At 37.9% G+C, this 25,587-nt stretch overlaps 1 protein-coding gene across 2 annotated transcripts in view; it reads left to right on the top strand.

Moving 5' to 3' along the window:
- LMLN (leishmanolysin like peptidase) overlaps positions 1-25,587 on the top strand; it is a gene marked incomplete at both ends in the record, with an annotated part of 75,638 nt that overhangs the window by 42,005 nt on the left and 8,046 nt on the right. Inside the window, 5 exons of one of the 2 annotated variants that reach the window (XM_079704931.1) lie at positions 2,264-2,340; positions 8,634-8,744; positions 18,804-18,936; positions 20,654-20,813; positions 22,928-23,058. In XM_079704931.1, coding sequence (XP_079561057.1) covers positions 2,264-2,340; positions 8,634-8,744; positions 18,804-18,936; positions 20,654-20,813; positions 22,928-23,058 — 612 coding nt within the window. The remainder of the gene's footprint in view (positions 1-2,263; positions 2,341-8,633; positions 8,745-18,803; positions 18,937-20,653; positions 20,814-22,927; positions 23,059-25,587) is intronic. The other variant, XM_079704932.1, reaches the window with a different exon arrangement.

Raw genomic sequence — 25,587 nt, 5'->3', positions numbered from 1 at the left:
AAACAGCTACATAGTATTATATGAATGTAAAAACAATCCTTTTTAACGAATAATTATGTTTTAAATTTTTTGTCTTAAAACTGTTATAATGAGCAATTTATTTATATCTTCAGTGCCTTACAGGAGTGGCATTCCAGTAGGTGTTCTTAGGTTCAACTAAACAGCCAGTCAAACCTATAAGACCTAAACAGGTCACATTCAAAAAAACATTAGAAGGATACAAGAAAGAGAGTACAGCATGCCAGCATGACAGAGCCAGGCATTTCTCTAGTGCTCTACACAGTAGTCTAACGGCTGTCATCCATGCCTCTCTCCCTCTCCCTCCAGCTCAAATACCATAAGCACAAGACCATGATAGAGGGGTGCAAGAACCAGCCTGGCTTAGAAGTACCATGTCCCACATAAGAACCAACATCTTTTTTTAACAGTTTCTTAGCCATAACTTCCAGATGCCTGTAAGGGGCATACCCATAAGAGTCACTGCGCACAGAGAAGTCCAAAACGGTGGTTTACCAACAGGTATTCATGTTCATTTATAGTAATCCCACGTCCAGAGGCATAACAGGTAGTGTTTTTTCCTTAAGTCCTGTTGCCTAGTAACACAGTTGACATTCCACCCTTATTAGGTTTCCAGGGGAGCAGAACGAGAAAGTTAATGCAAGATCAGATTTGTTTATATAGAAAAAGGAAGGATAAATCCCTGGAAATGGAATTTCTGTGTCAAAGGGTGTATATGTGTGTGAGTGTGTGTGTGTATGTGTATGTGTGTGTGTGTATTTTTTTTAGACGTCTGTTTAAATAATTAAATAGTTGCAGGTTACATACACCATGATCCAAGTTAGCAAAATTATGAAAAGAGTGAAATTAATGCTTGTGCTGACTGTTCTTATCTAGGTGACCACAAAGTAACAGTGATAGAAACTTACGGAAGACATGTACACTTATTTCTCACGTGGGAATAAGTTTATTTTCCTTCAGCAGTTTTCTCAAGTGATTCCCTTTAGAAAGCTGTAGATCGGCCAGAAATGAAAATTTACTTAGTTTTCAATAGAAGACTTGATAGTAGTCATTTTATTAGTTTCATTAACTGCTGCCTTTCCTCTGAAATCAACTTTGTGTCCTTGAACTATTTTTTAAAAAGATGATATTTAAGTACTTGAGATGGCTATCCAGTGTTCAACATAAAGATTAGCAGAATACGGGAATTCCCTGGAGTCCAGTGGTTAGGACTCCGTGCTTTTTTTTTTTTTTTTTTTTTTTTTTTTTTTTTTTTTTTTTTTGTGGTACGCGGGCCTCTCACTGTTGTGGCCTCTCCCGGTGCTTTTTTTTGTGGTACGCGGGCCTCTCACTGTTGTGGCCTCTCCCGTTGCGGAGCACAGGCTCCGGACGCGCAGGCTCAGCAGCCATGGCTCACGGGCCCAGCCGCTCCGCGGCATATGGGATCCTCCCAGACCGGGGCACGAACCCGTATCCCCTGCATCGGCAGGCGGACTCTCAACCACTGCGCCACCAGGGAGGCCCAGGACTCCGTGCTTTTGCTGCTGAGGGCATGGGTTTGATCCCTGGTCTAGGAACTTAGATCCTGCAAGCCGTGCAGGTGCGCCCCCCCCCCAAAAAAAAAAAAAGAAGAATCAGAGCTTCCCAAAGATAGAATATGCTTCCTTAAGAGACAGTGAAGTCCTTACCATTAGGTGACCTCCTGGTAGGAATTTTATTATATGAATTAAGACATTGGGTAGTTAGTAGACCTTGATATTTTGGGTCCCTCAGGCAACTCCTTTGATCCTATGATTCTGTGATACTTGTTTTACATATTAATATGTATTCCTGTGATCGCAAAGTATAGAAAGTTGGTTATAAAAGCATTTTCTTTGTAATTCAGGCAAGTATTCCATTCCTCACTCCATTATCTGGGCATCTGTCTCAACCACCCCCTTTACTTTGCCTGAATAGTGTAATGTTTTTACAGTATTTCTTTTTCCATATATTTATCTTCATTTTCATCACAGAGTTCTAAATGCTAGTTATCTATCATTACAGGGAAATTGTATACACTATAGACATTTGAGGCAGAAAGTAGATTTTGCTTTAAGCTTCAGTCTTGTAACCTTAAAGAAGGCTTATGTATTCCACTATTTTAAGTCAATATTTTGTCAGCCTCTCACACTTGCAACATTTTAAATATACATCAAAGCACTCACGGAAATTATTGGGACTTGCAAGGAGTCCAGTCTTCTAATTAAAATCTGTTGATGATTTTCAGAATGAAGCAATGACTGGTTCTCACACCCAGAACCGAGTCCTCTCTCGAATCACTCTGGCGTTAATGGAGGACACTGGGTAAGACAGCTGTGAGAATTTTATATGAATTGTTTATTAAAATGAAATGAATATTAAGATTACTATTAAGATGAAATGAATATTAGCTTAAGAAAGTACTGACATTTTACACTGAAGTAAAATATACCTGTTTTTAAAATTTTGTGCAGTTAGCTATCCGTTACCTGTACCAGCTCCATTCATTCATTCAGTAAATGTTTGAGACGCTGAGGTGTATAGTAATGAATAGAAATAAATCCCTGGCATTATGAGATTTATTTTTTAATAAGTAGAGGCCATGCAGATATGAAGGAAAAGCTTCATAAACAATTTTTTTAAATTGTAAGTGAAATTGGTTTATGTATAGATTCCTGGTTTTTAAGGCAGTAGAACGTTCTTGTAAAGCAATAGAATACTGTTTTGTTTGTTTGTTTGTTTGTTTTTTTAAGATGTTGGGGGTAGGAGTTTATTAATTAATTTATTTTTGCTCTGTTGCGTCTTTGTTTCTGTGTGAGGGCTTTCTCTAGTTGTGGCAAGCAGGGGCCACTCTTCATCGCTGTGCGCAGGCCTCTCACTATGACGGCCTCTCTTGTTGTGGAGCACAGACTCCAGATGCGCAGGCTCAGTAGTTGTGGCTCATGGGCCTAGTTGCTCCGTGGCATGTGGGATCCTCCCAGACCAGGGCTCGAACCCGTGTCCCCTGCATTAACAGGCAGATTCTCAACCACTGCGCCACCAGGGAAGCCCCTAGAATACTGTTTTTAAATGACTCCGGTGGGAGTCTTTTTCGCTGTGGGCTCCTGGGTTTTTTTTTTTGACGTCTCAGTTTTTGATAGCTTCCTTGCTTTTTGGTATAGCAGGATGTACCAGGCTGATCTGCACATACCCTATATCATCCTAGATCTGGCATCAGCCAGTCTTCCTAGGAGCACTGGAATGTTCCTTTTAATGGAGAATAGCTTTTAGAAACCACAATCTAGGGACTGTGTTCATTTCTACTGGGTTGTCATTGCTTCTCGTCATTTTCAGTGGACCAAGTAGGGAAATTCATATTTTTGAAAAGAAAAAAAAAAATGCTGGATTCCTTTTAGTGCCATTATAGCTCTTTCCCATTTATCTTTAACAAGCAATGGCCAACAAAAGTGGTCCTGCTGCTCTGTTTAACAACCTATTTATAGCCCTTCTGTAAATAATGCTAGTTTCTTTAAGATACCAGTAGGATATAGAAGCACTGTGGAGTGTGTGAGTCACTAGTGAAACCATGGCACTGGTGAATTTTAAAGCATTTCTTCCTTTTTCTGATGCAAGAGAAAAATGAGCCAGATGTTTCTAAGTATCTCGCAGTATTTTTAAATTGTAGATGTGGAAATTAGTTTTCATAAATCCATAAGACTTCAGTGTAGATTAGCTAAATTCCTTCTGCCAGTAAAAGACATTATCATGTTTCCATCCAGAAACCTGGGAATCATCCTTGACAACTCCCTCTCCCTACCTCTCACATCTAATCAATCATAAACCTTGCTTAATTTTTAGCTCTTCAGTATCCCAGGAGTCTGTCTACTTTTTGGGTCACATTTATCAAGACCACCATTATCTTTTCCTTGGATTACTATAGTAGCCTTTTTTTAATGTCTCCCTGCATCTCAAGTGGTCCTTTATACTGCCCAAAGCCCTTCACACATTCTGCAAAATGTCGTTTAGAAGTTTTTTAGGCATGGTGTCTCACACAGTGAGAAATGCATCATGACCAAAGTACACATATACATATATAATGGTTAAGAGTAAAGATGTTGACGAGGGTGCCAACACCATTTAATGGGGAAAGAATAGTTTTTTCAACAAATGGTGTTGGGACAACTGGATATCCATATACAAAAGAATGAACCCCTACCACACATGATATATAAAAATTAACTCAAAATGGATTGAAGACCTAAATATAAGGCTAAAACTATACAACCCTTAGAAGGAAATATTGGTGTAAATCTTCATGATACTAGATTAGGCAGTGATTTCTTAGATACGACACCAAAAGTACAAGCAACCAAAGAAAAAAATAGATAAATTGGACTTCATCAAAATTAAATACTTGTACTTCAAAGGACACTATCAAGAAAGTGGAAAGCACTTACAAAAGGAGAAAATATTTGCAAATTATCTATCTGATAAGGATCTAGTACCCAGAATATATAAAGAACTCTTACAACTCGAAATAAAAAGACAACTCAATTTAAAAATTGGTGAAGGATTTCAATAGATATTTCTCTAAAGATATACAAATGATTAATAAGCACATGAAATGATTCTCAGCATCATTGGGGAAATGCAAATGAAAACCACAGTGCTACTTCACACCCACTAGGATGGCTATAATAAAAAAGACAATGGCAGGGAATTCAGTGGTTAGGACTCTGTGCTTTCACTGCCGAGGGTGCGGGTTCAGTCCCTGGTGAGAGAACTAAGATCCTACAAGCCATGCAGCAAAGCCAAAAAAAGAAAAAAAAAAAAAGACAATGGCAAATATTGATGTGGGAAAATTGGAACCCTCATACACTGCTGATGGGAATGTAAAATGATACAGCCACTTTGGAAAATAGTTTGGCATTGATTTACAAAACCAGACATACTCATACCATAGCAACCCAGCAATTATGCTCCATGGTATTTAATCAAATGGATTAAAAACTTATGCCTACAAAAAAACCTCTATACAGAGGTTTATAGCAGCTTTATTCATAATTGCCAAAACGTGGAAGCAACCAAATTGTCCTTCAATATGTGAATGGATAAATAAATTGTGGTACATCCAGACAATGGAATATTATTCAGAGCTAAAAAGAAATGAACTGTCAAGCCATAAAAGGACATGAAGGAACCCTAAATGCATATTGCTAAGTGAAAGAAGCCAATCTGAAAAGGCTACATACTGTATGATTCCAACTATATGACATCCTGGAAAAGGCAAAACTATGGAGAGAGTAAAAAGATCAGTGGTTGCCAGGGGCTAAGGGAAAGGAGGGATGAACAAGCAGAGCACAGAGGGTTTTAAGGGCAATGAAATTATTCTGTATGATACTGTACAGAATAATAATGGCTACATGTCATTATATATTTGTCCAAACTCATTGAATGTACAACACCAAGAGTAAACCCTAATATAAACTATGGATTTTAGGTGATGATGTATCAATGTAGGTTTATTGATTGTAACAAATGTAGCACTCTGTTGCAGTATATTGATAGTCGGGGGAGGATATGTGTGTTGCAGGGCAGGGGGTGTATGGGAACTCTGTACTGGCCACTCAGTTTTGCTGTGTACCTAAAACTGCTCTAAAAATGTTTAAAAAAAGGAATGAAGTACTAATACATGCTACGACATGTATGAACCTTGAAAATATTATGCCAAGTGAAAGAAGCCAGACGCCAAGGACCACACTCCATTTCTATGAAAGGTCCACGATACGCTAACCTACAAAGACAGGCAATAGACTAGTGGTTGCCAGGGACTGAGGAGTGACTGCTAATGGGTACATAGTTTTTTGGGGGGTGATGAAAGTGTTCTGAAATTAGATCGTGGTAATGGTTGCACAACCTTGTGAATATACTAAAAACATTGAATTGTACATATTACGAGGGTAAATTTTATGATATGTGAATTATATTTCCATTTTTTTAAAAGCTCACAAACGTTGAAGCCAGAACCCTAGATTCAAATCCCAGCTCTGCCATTTACTAGTTGTATCCTTGCCTCAGTTCTTTCCTCTGTAAAATAGGGATAAAAAGTGATATCTACCTCATAGAGTTTTATGAGCCTTGAATGAGTTGATATATGTAAACCCCTTAACAGAGTACTTGGCACATTATAAGGGCCAATTAAGGATTAGCTATTACATTTAAAACTGAATCATTCGGGACTTCCCTGGTGGCGCAGTGGTTGAGAATCTGCCTGCCAATGCAGGGGACATGGGTTCAATCCCTGGTCCAGGAAGATCCTACATGCCACAGAGCAACTAAGCCTGTGTGCCACAACTAGCGCTCTAGAGCCTGTGAGCCACAGCTACTGAGCCCGCAGGCCACAACTACTGAAGCCCACACACCACAACTACTGAAGCCCGCAGGCCACAACTACTGAAGCCCATGCGCCTAGAGCCTGTGCTCCACAAGAGAAGCCACTGCCGTGAGAAGTCCTCACACCACGATGAAGAGTAGCCCCCACTCACCACAACTAGGGAAAGCCTGCGTGTAGCAACAAAGACCCAATGCAGCCCAAAATTAATTAATTAAAAACAACAACAACCAAAAAATGAATCATTCAGAGTTTCACGAAACAATATTTACCCTTACTATCTACAATGTAGTCCTCTTTTTCTATTGATTTTATTTTTTTATCTTTTATTTTAATATGTAATTTTTTTACGGATGTATTCTATTGATTTTAAAAGACAGAGAGAAAGAAACGTTGATTAAGATCCACTAAATTGGGCTTCCCTGGTGACGCAGTGGTTGAGAGTCCGCCTGCCGATGCAGGGGACACGGGTTCGTGCCCCGGTCTGGGAGGATCCCACATGCCGCGGAGCGACTGGGCCCGTGAGCCATGGCCGCTGGGCCTGCGCGTCCGGAGCCTGTGCTCCGCAATGGGAGGGGCCACAACAGTGAGAGGCCCGCGTACCGCAAGAAAAAAAAAAAAAAAAAAAAAGATCCACTAAATTGATTTCACAACCCACTAATGCCACCGAGAAATCTTGTTTCTAATTGCTCCCTCAGCTAACTTGTGCTCACCCTTCTAGGTTTAGCTTAAAATTGCTTCCTCAGAAAAACCTTTCCTAATTCCCCAGACTAGCTTAGGTTTCCCTATCAATGTGCTCCTATTATCACCTTGTACTTAACCCCTGTCTTACTTATCACACTTGTAATTTTCTTTTTGGTATCTGCCTTCCCCACTAGATTATCTTGTTCAAAAGGGCAGAAAGTGTTTATTCACTGCTGTAGCCTTAGCTACACTTAGCAAAGTGCCTAGCACATAAGAAGTGCTTAATAACTGTTGACTAATAGTACAGGAAGAACTGCAAAGAAAACATATGAAGGAGGTTTCAAGAAATGTAGCTGGAGTACCTAGCAGATGATTGAATGACAGTGTTGATACTATGCTTTGCACTCATCAACCTATACTAGATATGGTAATTCCTAAGGGAATCTAATTACGTTATATTTTATCCTTTGGGAGAAGGACTTCCTTACCTAGGTACTGCTAAAATACTTGCTAGTGTGCAAGATTGAGGGCACCTGTTACTATCCGGGCAGCTTGACCTGCTGTGATACCAAGTTAGCTAATTAAGGTGACTTACACTGTAGCTGCAGGGGTTTCAGGCATTTTAGTATTGGAGTGCCAGGCTTTATTTCTTCAGTTTCTCTCGGTGTTCTGTTCTTTGAAAGGGGAGAAGGTTTTGAAAGATGCTATGTTACATATTTCTGCTGTTGTTAGATTTTGTGGGAAGTGCTAGAGTGGAGGGGATGATTCTTATCATTCCCTCAACTTTTGAGCCTGTGTTTTTATTACTGTTTTGGTAATTCTAAGGGGAGAAGATATAATACAAGCATGAAAGAAGCTATTTTGTATAGCTTTATAACTTGTAAACTAATCTTGTAATTAAAATAAAGAAGAAAAACTAACAAAAGTTGGTTCATTGCCTTTGATTAATTTTGCCAGGAAAGTATCGATAAATCACTGTGGTTTTTCTCTGAAATTGGAACATTTTTAATGTATTGGCCATAGTATTCATTTGTCTTATTATAATGGTGTAATGTTTAGTCACAAGCAGGAGCCATATTGATAGAATATCACAAATTCAAGGCCAGGGAAGCAAGAAACTAGGGCCAACTGGATCAGATTAGGTAAAGGCTAGACAACTAGTAATTCTACTTTTCTTCAGTTTACTCCCTTCTCTTTTTCTCTCATTCTCTTTGTTTCTTTGCCTTTTATTCCCCTCGTTTCACACCTTAATCATTTTCTCCTCTGTGACTTATATCATCTTTGAAAATTACAATGGGAACACGGTTTGGTTTGGTTTGGTTTTTTTCAAATGTAAAAGCACCCTCGAGTACTCATGTTTTCCTCAAGACTAAAATTTCACAGTCCCTGCTGCAGTGATCCTGTGCAGCAAGGACTTTGTTTGTAAATGCTCATCTGTGGGGATGGTCACCAAAGTCCTTTTTGAGGTTCTAGTTTGCTCATTGTTGAGATTTGTAATTGGTATGCTGGAGTTGTTTTTTAAATGACAGTAATATAAAGTGCTTTGTTTGAATTATTTCCACAGCTGGTATAAAGCTAATTATAGCATGGCTGAGAAGTTAGACTGGGGCCGAGGAATGGGCTGTGACTTTGTCAGGAGGAGCTGTAAATTCTGGATTGATCAGCAGAGACAAAAGTAAGGATGCATTTCCTCCTAATGTCTTTGATGACACAGTTTATTCCTGATTTTGTTCTCTATCCAGAGCCTAAAGTGTCCTTATTTTCAAAATGTGGTCTAAACAGTTCAATTTCAAAATGTGTAGAAAACCTTCTACAGTTCTTTATGATAATATCATAATAAGTAGCCACAGTATTGTTTTAAAGCATATACCAAAAGAATCTACAGTGTGAGCACCAGAGCCATAAAACATTTCTGTTTACCTTGTAATTCATAAATATATATATTGCAAAATTTTGCATACTCTAGCATTCTTATTTGTTTTCTTCAGAGAATGCACTCATAAACATAGATGCAACTATTGATTCAGTATCAAAAACATAAAGCAACATTTGAATAGTGGTTCTCTAATCTGGATCCATCTCATAATTACCTAGCAAGCTTTTTAAAAAATACAGTCTCCAATTTTGGGGGAAACATGCACACACACATGCACTCATATATTTACAAATGTACATATTTTTAAACTTTTTGAGGTAATTGTAGATTCATATACAGTTGTAGAAAAAATAGAGATCTCATGTGTACTTTATCCAGTTTCCTTGATTGGTAACATCTTGCAAAACTGTAGTACCATATCACACCCAGGATATTGACATTGATACGGTCAGATACAAAATATTTGGATCACCACAGGGATTCCTCCTATTGCCCTTTTGTAACCATACCCACGTCCCTCCCACCCCTGGAAACTACTGATCTGTTCTCCATTTCTGTAATTTTGCCATTTCAAGTATGTTATGTAAATGGACTCATAAAAGGGTATATACCTTTTTAGGATTGGCTTTTTTCACTCAGCATAATTTTCTGAGGATTCACCCAGTTGTTGTGTATATCAAAACTTTGCTCATTTTTATGGCTGAATAATATTCCATAATATGGATGTACCACAGTTTGTTTAACCATTCACATGTTGACATCTGGGTTGTTTCTAGTTTTTGGCTATTATGAATAAAGCTGATATAAACTTTTGTGTACAGGATTTCGTGTGAACATAAATCTTCATTTTTCTAGAATAAGTGCCTAGGAGTGCAATCACTGTGTAATATAGTAGTTGCAAGTTTAGTGTTGTAAGAAACTGCCAAACTCTTTTCCAGAATGGCTATACCATTTTATATTCCAACCAGCAATGTATGAGGAATAACAGTTTCTCCACATCCTCACCAGCATTTGGTATTGTCACCTTTTTTTTTTTTAACATCTTTATTGGAGTATAATTGCTTTACAGTGTTGTGTTAGTTTCTGCTGTATAACAAAGTGAATCAGCTATATGCATACGTATATCCGCATATCCCTTTCCTCTTGCGTCTCCCTCCCACCCTCCTTATCCCACCCCTCTAGGTGGTCGCAAAGCACCAAGCTGACCTCCCTGTGCCATCAGCTGCTTCCCACTAGCTATCTATTTTACAGTTGATAGTGTATATATGTCAGTGCCGCTCTCTCACTTCGTCCCAGCTTACCCATCCCCCTCCCCATGTCCTCAAGTCCATTCTCTACGTCTGTGTCTTTATTCCTGTCCTGCCCCTAAGTTCTTCAGCACCATTTTTTTTTTTTTAGATTCCATATATATGTGTTAGCATACGGTATTAGTTTTTCTCTTTCTGACTCACTCTGTATGACAGACTCTAGGTCCATCCACCTCACTACAAATAACTCAATTTCATTTCTCTTTATGGCTTGAGTAATATTCCATTATATATATGTGCCACATCTTCTTTATCCATTCACCTGTTGATGGACACTTAGGTTGCTTCTATGTCCTGGCTATTGTAAATAGAGCTGCAATGAACATTGTGGTACATGATTCTTTTTGAATTATGCTTTTCTCAGGGTATATGCCCAGTAGTGGGATTTCTAGGTCATTTGGTAGTTCTATTTTTAGTTTTTTAAGGACCTCCATATTGTTCTCCATAGTGGCTGTATCAATTTACATTCCCACCAACAGTGCAAAGGGGTCCCTTTTCTCCACACCTTCTCCAGCATTTATTGTTTGTAGATTTTTTGATGATGGCCATTCTGACTGGTGTGAGGTGATACCTCACTGTAGTTTTGATTTGCATTTCTCTAATAATTAGTGCTGTTGAGCAGCTCTTCACTTGTTTGTTGGCAATCAATATATCTTCTTTGGAGAAATGTCTATTTAGGTCTTCTGCCCATTTTTGGATTGGGTTGTTTGCTCTTGGATATTGAGCTGCATGAGCTGCTTATATATTTTGGAGACTAATCCTTTGTCAGTTGATTCATTTGCAAATATTTTCTCCCATTCTGAGAGTTGTCTTTTCATCTTGTTTATGGTTTCCTTTGCTGTGCAAAAAGCTTTTAAGTTTCATTAGGTCCCATTTGTTTATTTTGGTTTTTATTTCCATTTCTCTAGGAGGTGGGTCAAAAAGGATCTTGCTGTGATTTATGTCATAGAGTGTTCTGCCTATGTTTTCCTCTAAGAGCTGTACAGTGTCTGGCCTTACATTTAGGTCTTTAATCCATTTTGAGTTTATTTTTATGTATGGTGTTAGGAAGTGTTCTAATTTCATTCTTTTACATGTAGCTGTCCAGTTTTCCCAGCACCACTTATTGAAGAGACTATCTTTTCTCCACTGTATAGTCTTACCTCCCTTATCAAAAATAAGGTGACCATATGTGTGTGGGTTTATCTCTGTGCTTTCTATCTCGTTCCACTGACCTATATTTCTGTTTTTGTGCCAGTACCATATTGTCTTGATTACTATAACTTTGTAGTATAGTCTGAAGTCAGGGAGCCTGATTCCTCTAGCTCTGTTTTTCTTTCTCAAGATTGTTTTGGCTATTCTGGGTCTTTTGTGTTTCCATACAAATTGTGCAATTTTTTATTCTAGTTCTGTGAAAAATGCCATTGGTAGTTTGATAGGGATTGCATTGAATCTGTAGATTGCTTTGGGTAGTAGAGTCATTTTCACAATGTTGATTCTTCCAATTCAAGAACATAGTATATCTCTCCATCTGTTTGTATCATCTTTAATTTCTTTCATCAGTGTCTTATAGTTTTCTGCATACAGGTCTTTTGTCTCCTTCGATAGGTTTATTCCTAGGTATTTTATTCTTTTTGTTGCAATGGTAAATGGGAGTGTTTCCTTAATTTCTCTTTCAGATTTTTCATCATAGTGTATAGGAATGCAAGAGATTTCTGTGCATTAATTTTGTATCCTTCTACTCTACCAAATTCATTGATTAGCTCCAGTAGTTTTCTGGTAGCATCTTTAGGATTCTCTATGTTTAGTATCCTGTCATCTGCAAACAGTGACAGTTTTACTTCTTTTCCGATTTGGATTCCTTTTATTTCCTTTTCTTCTCTGATTGCTGTGGCTAAAACTTCCAAAACTATGTTGAATAAGAGTGGTGAGAGTGGGCAACCTTGTCTTTTTCCTGATCTTAGAGGAAATGCTTTCAGTTTTTCACCATTGAGGACCATGTTGGCTGTGGGTTTGTCATATATGGACTTTATTATGTTGAAGTAGGTTCCCTCTATGCCTACTTTCTGGAGAGTTTTTATCATAAATGGGTGTTGAATTTTGTCAAAAGCTTTTTCTGCATCTATTGAGATGATTATATGGTTTTTTTTTTTTTTTTTTTGCAGTACGCGGGCCTCTCACTGCTGTGGCCTCTCCCGTTGCGGAGCACAGGCTCCGGACGCGCAGGCTCAGCGGCCATGGCTCACGGGCCCAGCCACTCCGCGGCATGTGGGAACTTCCCGGACCGGGGCACGAACCCGTGTCCCCTGCATCGGCAGGCGGACTCAACCACTGCGCCACCAGGGAAGCCCGATTATATGGTTTTTATCCTTCACTTTGTTAATATGGTATATCACATTGATTGATTTGCATATCTTGAAGAGTCCTTGCATTGCTGGTATAAACCCCACTTGATCATGCTGTATGATCCTATTAATGTACGGTTGGATTCTGTTTGCTAGTATTTTGTTGAGGATTTTTCCATCGATGTTCATCAGAGATATTGGCCTGTAGTTTTCTTTTTTTGTGACATCTTTGCTGGTTTTGGTATCAGGGTGATGGTGGCCTCATAGAATGAGTTTGGGAGTGTTCCTCCCTCTGCTATATTTTGGAAGAGTTTGAGAAGGATAGGTGTTAGCTCTTCTCTGAAAGTTTGATAGAATTCGCCTGTGAAGCCATCTGTTCCTGGACTTTTGTTTCTTGGAAGATTTTTAATCACAGTCTCAATTTCAGTGCTTGTGATTGGCCTCTTTATATTTTCTATTTCTTCCTGGTTCAGTCTTGGAAGGTTATACCTTTCTAAGAATTTGTCCATTTCTTCCAGGTTGTCCATTTTATTGGCATATGGTTGCTTTTAATAATCTCTCATGATCCTTTGTATTTCTGCAGTGTCAGTTGTTACTTCCTTTTCATTTCTAATTCTATTGATTTGAGTCTTCCCCCTTTTTTTCTTGATGAGTCTGGCTAATGGTTTATCAATTTTGTTTATCTTCTCAAAGAACCAGCTTTTAGTTTTGTTGATCTTTGCTATCGTTTTCTTCATTTCTTTTGCATTTATTTCTGATCTGATCTTTATGATTTCTTTCCTTCTGCTAACTTTAGGGTTTTTTTTTTTTCTTCTTTCTCTGATTGCTTTAGGTGTAAGGTTAGGTTGTTTATTTGAGATGTTTCTTGTTTCTTGAGGTAGGATTATATTGCTATAAACTTCCCTCTTAGAACTTCTTTTGCTGCATCCCATAGGTTTTGGGTTGTCGTGTTTTCATTGTCATTTGTTTCTAGGTATTTTTTGATTTCCTCTTTGATTTCTCCAGTGATCTCTTGGTTATTTAGTAGTGTATTGTTTAGCCTCCATGTGTTTATATTTTTTACAGATTTTTTCCTGTAATTGATATCTAGTCTCATAATGTTGTGGTCAGAAAAGATACTTGATACGATTTCAATTTTCTTAAATTTACCAAGGCTTGATTTGTGACCCAAGATATGATCTGTCCTGGAGAATGTTCCATGAGCACTTGAGAAGAAAGTGTATTCTGTTGTTTTTGGATGGAATGTCCTATAAATATCAATTAAGTCCATCTTGTTTAATGTGTCATTTAACGCTTGTGTTTCCTTATTTATTTTCATTTTGCATGATCTGTCCATTGGTGAAAGTGGGGTGTTAAAGTACCCTACTATGATTGTGTTACTGTGGATTTCCCCTTTTATGGCTGTTAGTATTTGCCTTATGTATTGAGGTGCTCCTATGTTGGGTGCATAAATATTTACAATTGTTATAGCTTCTTCTTGGATTGATCCTTTGATCACTATGTAGTGTCCTTCTTTGTCTCTTGTAATAGTCTTTATTTTAAAGTTTATTTTGTCTGATATGAGAATTGCTACTCCAGCTTTCTTTTGATTTCCATTTGCATGGAATATCTTTTTCCATCCCCTCACTTTCAGTCTGTATGTGTCCCTAGGCCTGAAGTGGGTCTCTTGTAGACAGCATATATATGGGTCTTGTTTTTGTATCCATTCAGCCAGTCTGTGTCTTTTTAATCCATTTAATTTTAATCCATTTAATTTAATCCATTTACATTTAAGGTAATTATCGATATGTATGTTCCTATTCCCATTTTCTTAACTGTTTTGGGTTTGTTATTGTAGGCCTTTTCCTTCTCTTGTGTTTCCTGCCTAGAGAAGTTCCTTTAGCATTTGTTGTAAAGCTGGTTTGGTGGTGCTGAACTCTCTTAACTTTTGCTTATCTGTAAAGGTTTTAATTTCTCCATCAAATCTGAATGAGATCCTTGCTGGGTAGAGTAATCTTGGTTGTAGGTTTTTCCCTTTCATCACTTTAAATATGTCCTGCCACTCCCTTCTGGTTTGCAGAGTTTCTGCTAAAAAAGCAGCTGTTAACCTTAGGGAGATTCCCTTGTATGTTATTTGTTGCTTTTCCCTTGCTGCTTTTAATATTTTTTCTTTGTATTTAATTTTTGATAGTTTGATTAATATGTGTCTTGGATGTTTCTCCTTGGATTTATCCTGTATGGGAATCTCTGTGCTTCCTGGACTTGACTTGATTGACTATTTACTTTCCCGTGTTAGGGAAGTTTTTGCCTATAATCTCTTCAAATATTTTCTCAGACCGTTTCTTTTTCTCTTCTTCTTCTGGGACCCCTATAATTCAAATGTTGGTGTGTTTAATGTTGTCCCAGAGGTCTCTGAGACTGTCCTCAACTCTTTTCATTCTTTTTTCTTTATTCTGCTCCCTGGCAGTTATTTCCACCATTTTATCTTCCAGCTCACTTATCCGTTCTTCTGCCTCAGTTATTCTGTTACTGATTCCTTCTAGAGTATTTGTAGTTTTGGTAATTGTGTTGTTCATCACTGTTTGCTTGCTCTTTAGTTCTTCTAGATCCTTGGTAAATGTTTCTTGTATTTTCTCCATTCTGTTTCCGAGATTTTGGATTATCTTTACTGTCACTACTCTGAATTCTTTTTCAGGTAGGTTTCCTATTTCTTCTTCGTTTATTTGGTCTTGTAGGTTTTCACCTTGCTCCTTCGTCTGTAACATATTTTTTTGTCCTTTCTTTTTTTTTTTTTGATGGGTGGTGCTGTATTCCTATCTTACTGGTTGTTTGGCCTGAGACGTTCAGCACTGGAGTTTTCAGGCAGTTAGATAGAGCTGGGTCTTGGTGCTGAGATGAGGACCTTCTGGAGACCTCACTCCGACTGATATTCCCTGGGGTCTGAGGTTCTCTGTTAGTCCAGCAGTTTGGACTCAGAGCTCTCACCACAGGAGCTCGGTCCCGACCTCTGGCCTGGGAACCAAGATCCCGCAAGCTTCATGGCACAGTTAAAAACAAAAACAAAAAAGGGAAGAAAGAAAGAAAAAAAGGAGCAGTACAATATCAAAGAATAAAAAACAAAATAAAATTAGAAAGATAAAAATACATCAGGAAAAATAAAACTATAATTGAAACAACTGCAACAAGGTAAGATAAAACCACAGCAAAAAAAAGAAGAAAAAGGGAGGGGGGCAACAAGCCAAAAGGAAAGATCACTAACAAAGTATAAAGAATAAAATAAAATTAGAAAAATAAAAGCTTTATTAGGAAAAATATAAAAGAATCAACAAGGTAAAACAGAACCCCAATCTAAAAGAGGAAAAAAAACAAAAATCAAAAGCCTTGGCTATGGGGGCACAGTTTAGGCTGGGGGGGTGGAGGTGGAACTTAGGCAGAGGCAGGGTTTAGGGTGGGGCAGGACCTAGGCGGGTGGGGGGTGAAATTTGAGCATGGCACGGGGCCTCTGCTTAGGACCTGCCCAGAAGGGGAGAGGCAGCTCGTCGAAAGGAGGACCTCTGGAATATGGGGTTCCGGAGTTTGGGCGTAGGGCCCTGTGTGAGGGTGTGTGGGTGGGGTTTAGGCCCAGTGCCGTTGGAGGGGGGTCTCAGAGGGGGTCTCCGAGTGTAGAGGTGGGGCCCTGGGTGGGGGTGTAGGGGCGGGGCTTGGGCTCTGTGTGGCAGGAGGGAGGCTCCAAGGGCAGAGGTTTAGGCCTGGGAGCCCAGCAGGCTTCCCGGTGCCTAAGTGGACAGGGAAAGCACTGGCCGCATTCCCTTCTGTTCCTTTGCACCCCTCCCCTACTGTCTCCCCCAGGCTGTCTACCGTCGGGCTGGACCCCTAACTGTGGGTGGGTCCCGCTGGGTGTAGGAACTCCTTCCCCTCCCCCATCCACCCCTCAGGGGTGCCGGTCCCATAGGTCCAGCCTTTACTTTTGCTCCCCCTTCCCTCCCTCCCACTCCCCCAGGACCTGCGTGGCTGGAGGGGGCCTAGGTGGGCAAAGAATCAGGCCCGGGTTCTCAACAGGTACCTGGGAGTCTAGGTGGGCAGGGGAAACCTGGCCACGCTCCCTTTTGATCCTCTGCCCTCCCAGTGGTTCCCCAGTTTCCCCCTTGGGGCATGAGATCCCTTCCCCTTCCCCAGGCACCCCTCAGGGGTGCTGGTCCCATCCTGCCTCCACTTCTCCTCCCCCGTCATTCCCCCCACGCCCCACATCCTACCCAGTCACTGGGGTTTCCTCCCACCCCCTTAGGTCTCCATGATGCCCCACGGGAGCCTGGTAGGTGCCCTAGTTGTGAGGAGACGCAAATTCCGCATCCTCCTAGTACGCCATCTTGACTCTGCCCCCATCACCGTTTTTTATTTTAGCTATTCTGAAAGGTAGTGTGATATATCACTGTGGTTTTAATTTGCATTTCCCTAATGGCTAATGATGTTGAACATCTTTTCATGTACTTATTTGCTATCTACATATCCTCTTTGGTGAGATGTCTCTTCGTGTCTTATGCCAATATGACTTTTAGTTCTCTTAATACGGTTTTTGTGGAGCAAAGGTTTTTTAATTTTGATGAATTTCAAATTATCATTTTGTCCTTTTACGAGTCATACTAATGCCTGATTCCTGCCTTCAGACATTCTGATTCAATTGGTATGGGGTACAAGGTGGGCATGGAGACTTTAAAAATCTCTCTAGATGATTCTAATGTGCAGCAAAATTTGGGAACAACTACACTGGCAGATCAGGTTGTAGTACTGGAGTTAACTAGCTGTCCCAAAAGTAACTGCAGTGCTTCCTGCTACTGCTTATGAGCAACTTTTCTCACAGCAGGCTTATAACTCAGACGTCAGACTCCTTAATAGAAACTATGAGTGATTTAAACTGCTTTGAGGCCTAGCCCAGATGACAAAAGATAAGAATAACATCTTTAACACAATTACACATCACCAGGTACTTCTGTGATGATCAAGGCACTGGCCTTGGAGAGAGAGATTGAAGTCTCAGCTCTGTCCTTCATCAGCTTTATGATCTTGGGCAAGCTAATTGTCTCAAACCTTTTACTTATCAGTAAAATGAAGATACTAGTTCTACTTTGGAGGGTTCCTTTTAGAAATAATGAGTTTATATACTATTTGAAAGTTCTATTAATCATAAAATGCCAAATAAAAGGTGTATGGTCAGGCCATTCAAGATGGCTGTCCTCTTGTTCTCTGTTCATCTGCTCGACCAGTCCCTGCTTCATTCACATGACTATCCAATTCTCTGAATTATAGGGCTTAATCAGTAACTGCCTACGTGCTTGCCCCCACCCCAGCTGCTGGCTTCCCTGGTAACTGATGAGCCCACCTGACATCAGTTCCCACATAAATGGTAGCCCCTTTCTCCCCTGAGTAGGGAAGATTGCTGCCATGTCCCGCCTGCAGTCTGCCATACATGGTGGGGTGTCACTCCAGGACGCTTTTGTTTCAGATGTGTAAGAATAAACCATTGATGCCTTTGTCACTGTCTCTGTGCTCTTTCTTCAGTCTGGAGGCTGGGCATCTACCAGGCTTGCAAGCCTGCAGGATACAACATGATATTATTCCCCAACATAGTTCCTTAGTCTGAATGCATCACAATCACCTGGGGAATTTTTTTTTTTTTTTTTTTACGGTGCCACATGCAGCTTGCAGGATCTCAGTTTCCCAACCAGGGATTGAACCCGGACCATGGCAGTGAAAACCCAGAATCCTAACCACTAGGCCACCAGGGAACTCCCCCAGGAAACCTTTCTTTAAAAATAATATAAAAATACAAGTCCCACTTCCATTTCTGGGAAGCTGTAGATGTACTCTTTCCTATTCCTCCTTCTAAGTACAACTAAAACCCCTAGACATTATAAACAAAACAAACGTAAGAAGACTCTGAAAGGTAGAGAGAAGAAGGGAGACTGGTTAGGGACCTTGGGACTCCATTTTATGGCAGAAGTGGAGAAAGAGATAAATAGGACCTTATTTAATAACAGTGAAATAGTCATATATCTAGTATTAATCCTCACACCTACATTAAGCATTTCCTTTATGCTTTGAAAAGTAAGTTTATAACTTACAACTGGTTTAGCAATTTGTTTTAAGGTATTAAAACATATTGAAATTGTAATGGAAAAGACAAACTCTAGAATAGACTTATAATATCTTCTTCAGAGTTTGATACCATGGTGTTTTATCTTTGTGTACAGGAGACAAATGCTGAGCCCTTACTGTAACACGCTCAGAAGTAATCCATTGCAGTTAACTTGCAGACAGGACCAGAGAGCAGTTGCAGTGTGTAATTTGCAGAAGTTTCCGAAACCTTTACCTCAGGAGTACCAGGTAACACTTGTTTGGGGTATGGTTTCAGGAATCAACCTTTTAAAAAGAAGTCTCCATTTTGAATTAGAAGAGTGAATTCTCTTAAGTTTTTCAATTTATAAGCCCCCATTTGTTTTCTGTAAGTTAGAAAAAACTGAAGAATTCTTCCATTTCTTTATAACCAATGTGTTAATTGATAGCAATTAATTAATATCTAGCAATGTCTTGTAGTAATGGTAAGAGACATTTAGAATATTTATTTTGATCTATTTTAAAATATATATTTATTTATTTGGCTGCGCCGGGTCTGAGTTGTGGCATGTAGGATCTAGTTCCCTAACCAGGGTTCGAACTCAGGCCCCCTGCATTGGGAGCGTGGAGTCTTAACCACTAGACCACTGGGGAAGTCCCTATTTTGATCTATTTTTTATAAATTGTTTGTATTTTCTTTTTAATTATTTCCAAAGTCTTCATCTTTAATTTATATCAAAAACAAGGTTCTTTAAAGAAAGAAACTAACCGAAGAAGACAAATATATCACTTATATGTGGAATCTTTAAAAAATGATACAACTAAACTTATTTACAAAACAGAAACAGACTCACAGACTTAGAGAACGAACTTATGGTTACCAGGGGGGAAGGGGGATGGGGAGGGATAGATTGGGAGTTTGGGATTGACATGTACACACTGATATATTTAAAATAGATAACCAATAAAGACCTACTGTATCACAGGGAACTCTGCTGAATACTCTGTAATGACCTAAATGGAAAAAGAATTTGAAAAACAATAGATACATGTATAACTGAATCACTTTGCTGTACACCTGAAACTTAACACAACATTGTTAATCAACTACACCCATTATAAAATTAAAAAAATTTAAAAAAGGAAATAAAATAGAGTAACTAAGGTACTGTAGTCCAGTTAATTAGAAGACTTGGAAGTTCTGCTTTAGAAAAGTTTGCCTAGTGAGATCTGAAAGGTGAAGGAAATGGTCCCATGTGTCCAGTCTGAATCTCTGATTTGACCTTTAAGTTTTTTGTTGAAGTGGCTATTTCTAAAAAAAGCCTCAGCTCTGCCTGCCATTGAGAAAGGACCCATTAGTCAGAAATGATATCTCAGAAGTGAATTTAAAGTGATTTCTGCTAAATTTTGAGCTTCCTACATATGTTTATGACCACACTGAGTGCTTTAGACACCAGAAGATGGCGACTATATATTTCTACTCTTAGTAATATAATTTAAAATGTGAAATCTTTAAAATTTATCTGGTACCTTGTTCCTTTGGTGTTCACAGTATTTTATATATATGATCTCATTCATTTTCTTATGGTTTTTTCAAGTTTGTCAAAACAACATATAAATTAATTCTCCTAAAAACACTTGAAGTACATTAAATTTAAAACATCTTAATTCTATGCATTTGTTTTGTTTTGTCAGCTCTTAAAACTCTTCCTATTCATCCTTTTAAAACATTAGTCAAATTTGTCATCTAATAAAAAACAGACTAATTTACTTACCTTGCTTATTTCTAAAACTACAGCAACCTCAAAATACCCCTCAAGTAGTATATTAACTATCTTTGTGTTGTACTATGTATGAAAAAAATAGATTAATATCTTCTTTGTGTTATACAGCATTAATTGGTTGCTATAAATTGCCTGTGGGCTTTGTTTTGATTATATAGAATGTTTCTTACTCTCCTGCCTTCCTAATATTTTTCTCTTTGTAGTACTTTGATGAACTCAGTGGAGTACCTGCAGAAGATCTGCCTTATTATGGTGGTTCAGTAGAAATTGCTGACTACTGCCCTTTCAGTCAGGAATTCAGTTGGCATTTAAGTGGTGAATATCAGCGCAGCTCAGATTGTAGAGTATTGGAGAATCAACCAGGTTAGTAGTTTAGTGAAATTAAATGTTATATACATATTAAAAGTATATATCAGCAATACAAATAGTGGTTAAGGATACAGACCCTGGAGCCAGATTGTCTGAGTTTATGTTGTGGTTCCACTGCTATCCACCTGTTCAAAGTAACTTCTCTGTGCCTCAGTTTTCTCCTCTGTACAAAAGAGATAATACCTGTCTCATAGAGTTGTGAGAATTAAATGAATTAATACAGTAAGTGCTTAGAATTATGACACATAAAAAGGATTGTTAGCTATTAGATACACTTGCACATGTGTGTACACACACTACCGTTTAGTAATACCTTATATTTGCATGACACTTTTCATTTGCAAAACAATTTCACTTTTATTATTTCATTTTGTTCTTCTAAAAACCTGACAAGAGACATAGAGAAGATATTATCGAATTTCACAGATGAGGGAAGAGCTACTAAGTAATATGTTTAATTGATGTCAGTGCAAGATCCTCCAATGCAGAACTCTTTTTATTAAATCATATTAGGTATCCTATTCTTTCCTCTCCTGAGGAATGTGTATTTTATGTAATTTAGATATAACGTGTCATTCTCCAGATATCAGAATAATACTATTGTCCCATGGCTAGTAAGATGTATTGCCATCTTATTTATTCCCATTTAGTATATTTAAATGAACAGGTCATCAAGGAAATAAACAGTATGGCAATTGGATATTCAGCAATAGTAGTTATAGCTCATACTAACCACCTTTGTAAACAAAATGTTCTCACATCTGATTTGTTAATCAAGAGCAATAAGTAGTTTTTCTGCCTGTGGTCATCAAAATTTTCAACCTGGTCCTTTCCTCCCCACCCCCATTCCATACTTTATTTCAGACTAAATCATTTAAAATTAAAATTTCCATAATTTTTTTCCTTTTATTCTTAAACCTGGCAGATGTAACTGGATTTGTACAGTCATTTTTCCCATCACTTACCTACTTAATAAATGTCTGATGACATAACTACGCAACAGTTGCATGTTACAGCAAAAGAAATGCACATATTTGTCAATTAAGGGTTTGCCAAAGATATAGTATCACATTTTAATGTTTTAGAGCTGGAGTTGGCAAATATTTATTATAAAAAGCAAGATAGTAAATATTTTAGGCTTTATGGGTCATGCAGTCTCTGTTGCAACTTTTCGGCTCTGCTGTTAAGTGTGAAAGCAGTTACAGATAATATGTAGGTGAATGAGTATAGCTGTGTTCCAATAAAAATTTCTTCATAAAAACAGGTATTTCTCAGGATTTGGCCTGAGGGTTGGCCTGACCCCTCTTTTCTTTTTTTTGACAATGATCACTATGTGTTTTGAAGACTTTGAAATATTCATAAATAAAGAAATATAAAGTTCTGTTTTATTGTTTTACATTTTTTTCTTAGCTTATACAATTAAGATTTTTTTAAACTGACATAAAATTTTTATCTTTATAATATTTCAAAATGAGCTAATTGAACTCTGCTTTCAAAAGGTGAAACTTGTATTAAGTGTAAAGAGAGAAAGTTATTCCTAGGCTTTTTTTTTTTTATTTTTATTCCTAGGCTTTAAGGACTTCATTCCTTTGTCCATTAGCTAGTTAGGGGTCATTTAGCCTGCCCCATACCTCTGCAGATTTGTGCTTAGTCTAAGACTAGCTCAACCTGTCATTTATTGACTTACAGGAGATGGCATAAGTTGAAAATACAAGAATGGTCCTGCAAAAGTTGCAGCACTCCAAAAAAATCTTCATTATATAAATCACTTGGCCTCATCCTATCTGGGTCACTTGGGAAGTGACTCCTATTTAGGACACCATTGAAGGTGATTCTTAGTGCCATTTCCTCTATATATTTAACTTAGTTGCTTTAGGCCCAATTATATCTCTTGTTTCTGATATAATAATTCTCCTACTAATTGCTTTATTGAGAATCCAGTTTGAGTTTGGAACCCTCTCTCTTGATTTTTTTTTAATTGAAAATTTCCATGAAACATGTTTGATTTTTAAAGCAACTTTTAATTATAAGAGTGGAATACTTTAATTTCTTATTCTTTGAGTCCAAAGTCAATTTTTAATAAAGAAAACTTTTCTGGTTTGCTTCAGACCTTTTTAAAAACTATGGTGCTGAAAAGTATGGACCTCATTCAGTTTGTCTAATTCAGAAATCAGCGTTTGTCATGGAAAAGTGTGAAAGGAAGCTGAGTTACCCGGACTGGGGGAGTGGATGCTATCAGGTAAACCATATGATTGTTAATAACTGTACCAAATATTACATAATTGCATCTCATTATATGGTTTTTATATTTTCAAATACACTTTATATCTTTTATTTCTACTGATTAATACTTTAACTTATTTATTGTAAATATTAGTTTGTATATTTGTGTTTTGTCGAAATATTGTCATTTCTTTGAGAGAAATTGCCTTTCTCTGTTTAAAAATTATATATAGTTGCTATATATCAGCAAGTTTTATAATAATTTTGCTTCTGGGCATAGATCCTAAGGAAATATTAGGAAACATGTAATTTTGTTCTTTTTTTTACATTTATTTGTTTATTTATTTTTGGTTGCATTGGGTCTTCGCTGCTGCGCATGGGCTTCTTATTGCAGTGGCTTCTCCTTGTTGCAAAGTGGGTTTCAGTAGTTGTGACACACAGGCTCAGTAGTTGTGGCTCACGGGCTCTAGAGCACAGGCTCAGTAGTTGTGGTGCACAGGCTTAGTTGCTCTGCGGCATGTGGGATCTTCCCAGACCAGGGATCAAACCCGTGTCCCCTGCATTGCAGGTGGATTCTTAACCACTGTGCCACCAGGGAAGTTCTGTAATTTTGTTCTTTAAAACTACTTTGTAATGGAAAAAAACTATAATTTATTTTGTAAAATCTGAAGAAAACATGTATTTAAGAATTAATAAATCAACTACTGATTAATAGTATATTTTTTTCCTTTGAAATTAGAAATCCAAAGAGAGCAAACTACTATTTTCTTAATTTATTATTTGGATGTCTGATATTAAATGACTGCATCACCATAGAACTTACTAAGATACAGGCATTCTGTAACTTAGGAGCATCAAACCTAATGAATATTCCATACCCTACTAACGGACATCAGGGAGGAGAGTGTGATCCTAAAAACTGAAACATAAGAATTTGTTGTGCCATTTCACCTACAAGAGCTAAATGGACTAATGTAGCTGACAATTTAACTTATTATTTTTAAAGTTTCTTTAAAATTAACTCTTTTTTTTTTTTGGTAACTGCTTTATTGAGGTATAATTCACACACCATACAATTCATGTAAAATTACCTTTGAAACCTTATAAAAGACAATTAAAAATAAACACTTTCCAGCTATAATCCTATAATCTGACAACTATAATCCAGCAACCATTTTCTGATGAATTCATTCTATTAAAGATTATGTATTGCTTAAATACATAGTTTTGATCTAGTTGTAATCAGAATACATAATTTTGTTTTAGTGACTTTACTTAGTCTTTTTATACAGACCAAGATACCTTTTCCAAGTTCTCCCAATAATAATACTTACTGTTCTTCATAGCTGTAGAACATTGCATCATTTTAAAGTATCATAATTAGGGAAGTCATTTTCCTGTGAGATATTGAATTAATTTTTACTTTTCACTATATAAAAATGCTTTTGTAAGTATATTTACATGCTTTACCTTTTTAAAATCAATTTTTTGAAATAAATTCACATAAATGAGACTATTAGGATAAAGGGGATAAAGCTGGGACAGTGTGAACTATAATAGGAGGATAACCTTTTCAGCCTGTTTTAATGTCTTCTCTACACCACCACCACCACCACAAAGGGATTACGTAGATTTGTAATACCATCAACAAAGACCGAATGTACTTGGCTTCCCTGTAGTACCTAGTGTTGTCAGTTAATTTTGCTAATTTAACACTCACAACCATTTATATGGGAAAATGTGCATGATTTCCAAACAATTAGCATTTGGATTAGCTGTTTTGTTTTCTGTTGTTCTTTGTTTTACTTATTTTGACAGAGAAGTTGCAAGAATGGTACAAAAATATGGGTCATTTAAGTGCAAATTGCTGACAGTCTGCCCCTTCACCCCGAAATACTTTAATGTGTATTCCTTATAAACAAGGACATCCTCCTATATGACCACAGTACTACCAAAAAAATCAGGAAATAACACTGATACATCTAATTCTTGGACCCCGTTCAAGTTTTGCCAATTGTCCCAATAATGTCCTTGTAGTAATAGGATCTGCACTGATATCACATGTTGAGTAGTTGTCATATCTCTGGTCTCCTTCAATCTGGAACAGTTCCTCAGTCTTTTCTTGACTTTCATAACCTTGACACTTTTAAAGATTACAAGCCAGTTCTTATCTATGATGTGTCTCCATTTGGGTTTGTCTGATGTTTCCTCATGATTAAATTGATGTAATATGTTTTGGGCAGTAATATCACAGAAGTGATGCTTGTGTTTTTTTTGGTGATACACTTTTTTTTTTAAATATTTATTTATTTATTTATTTTGGCTGCATCAGGTCTTAGTTGTGGCATGCAGGACCTTTCGTTGCAGTGCGCAGGCTTCTCTCTAGTTGTGGTATGTGGGCTCATTAGTTGCGGCACGTGGGCTCTCTAATTGTGGTGCACGGGCTTAGTTGCCCCGTGGCATGTGGGATCCCAGTTCCCCAGCTTGGGATCAAACCAGCATCCCCTGCATTGCAAGACAATTCTTAACCCCTGGACCACCAGGG

The sequence above is a fragment of the Hyperoodon ampullatus genome (assembly GCF_949752795.1).
Source record: "Hyperoodon ampullatus genome assembly, chromosome: 5".
Classification (NCBI taxonomy): domain Eukaryota; kingdom Metazoa; phylum Chordata; class Mammalia; order Artiodactyla; family Ziphiidae; genus Hyperoodon; species Hyperoodon ampullatus.
Note: the sequence above shows the minus strand (reverse complement) of the source record. Positions and strands in the feature narration are given on the sequence as shown.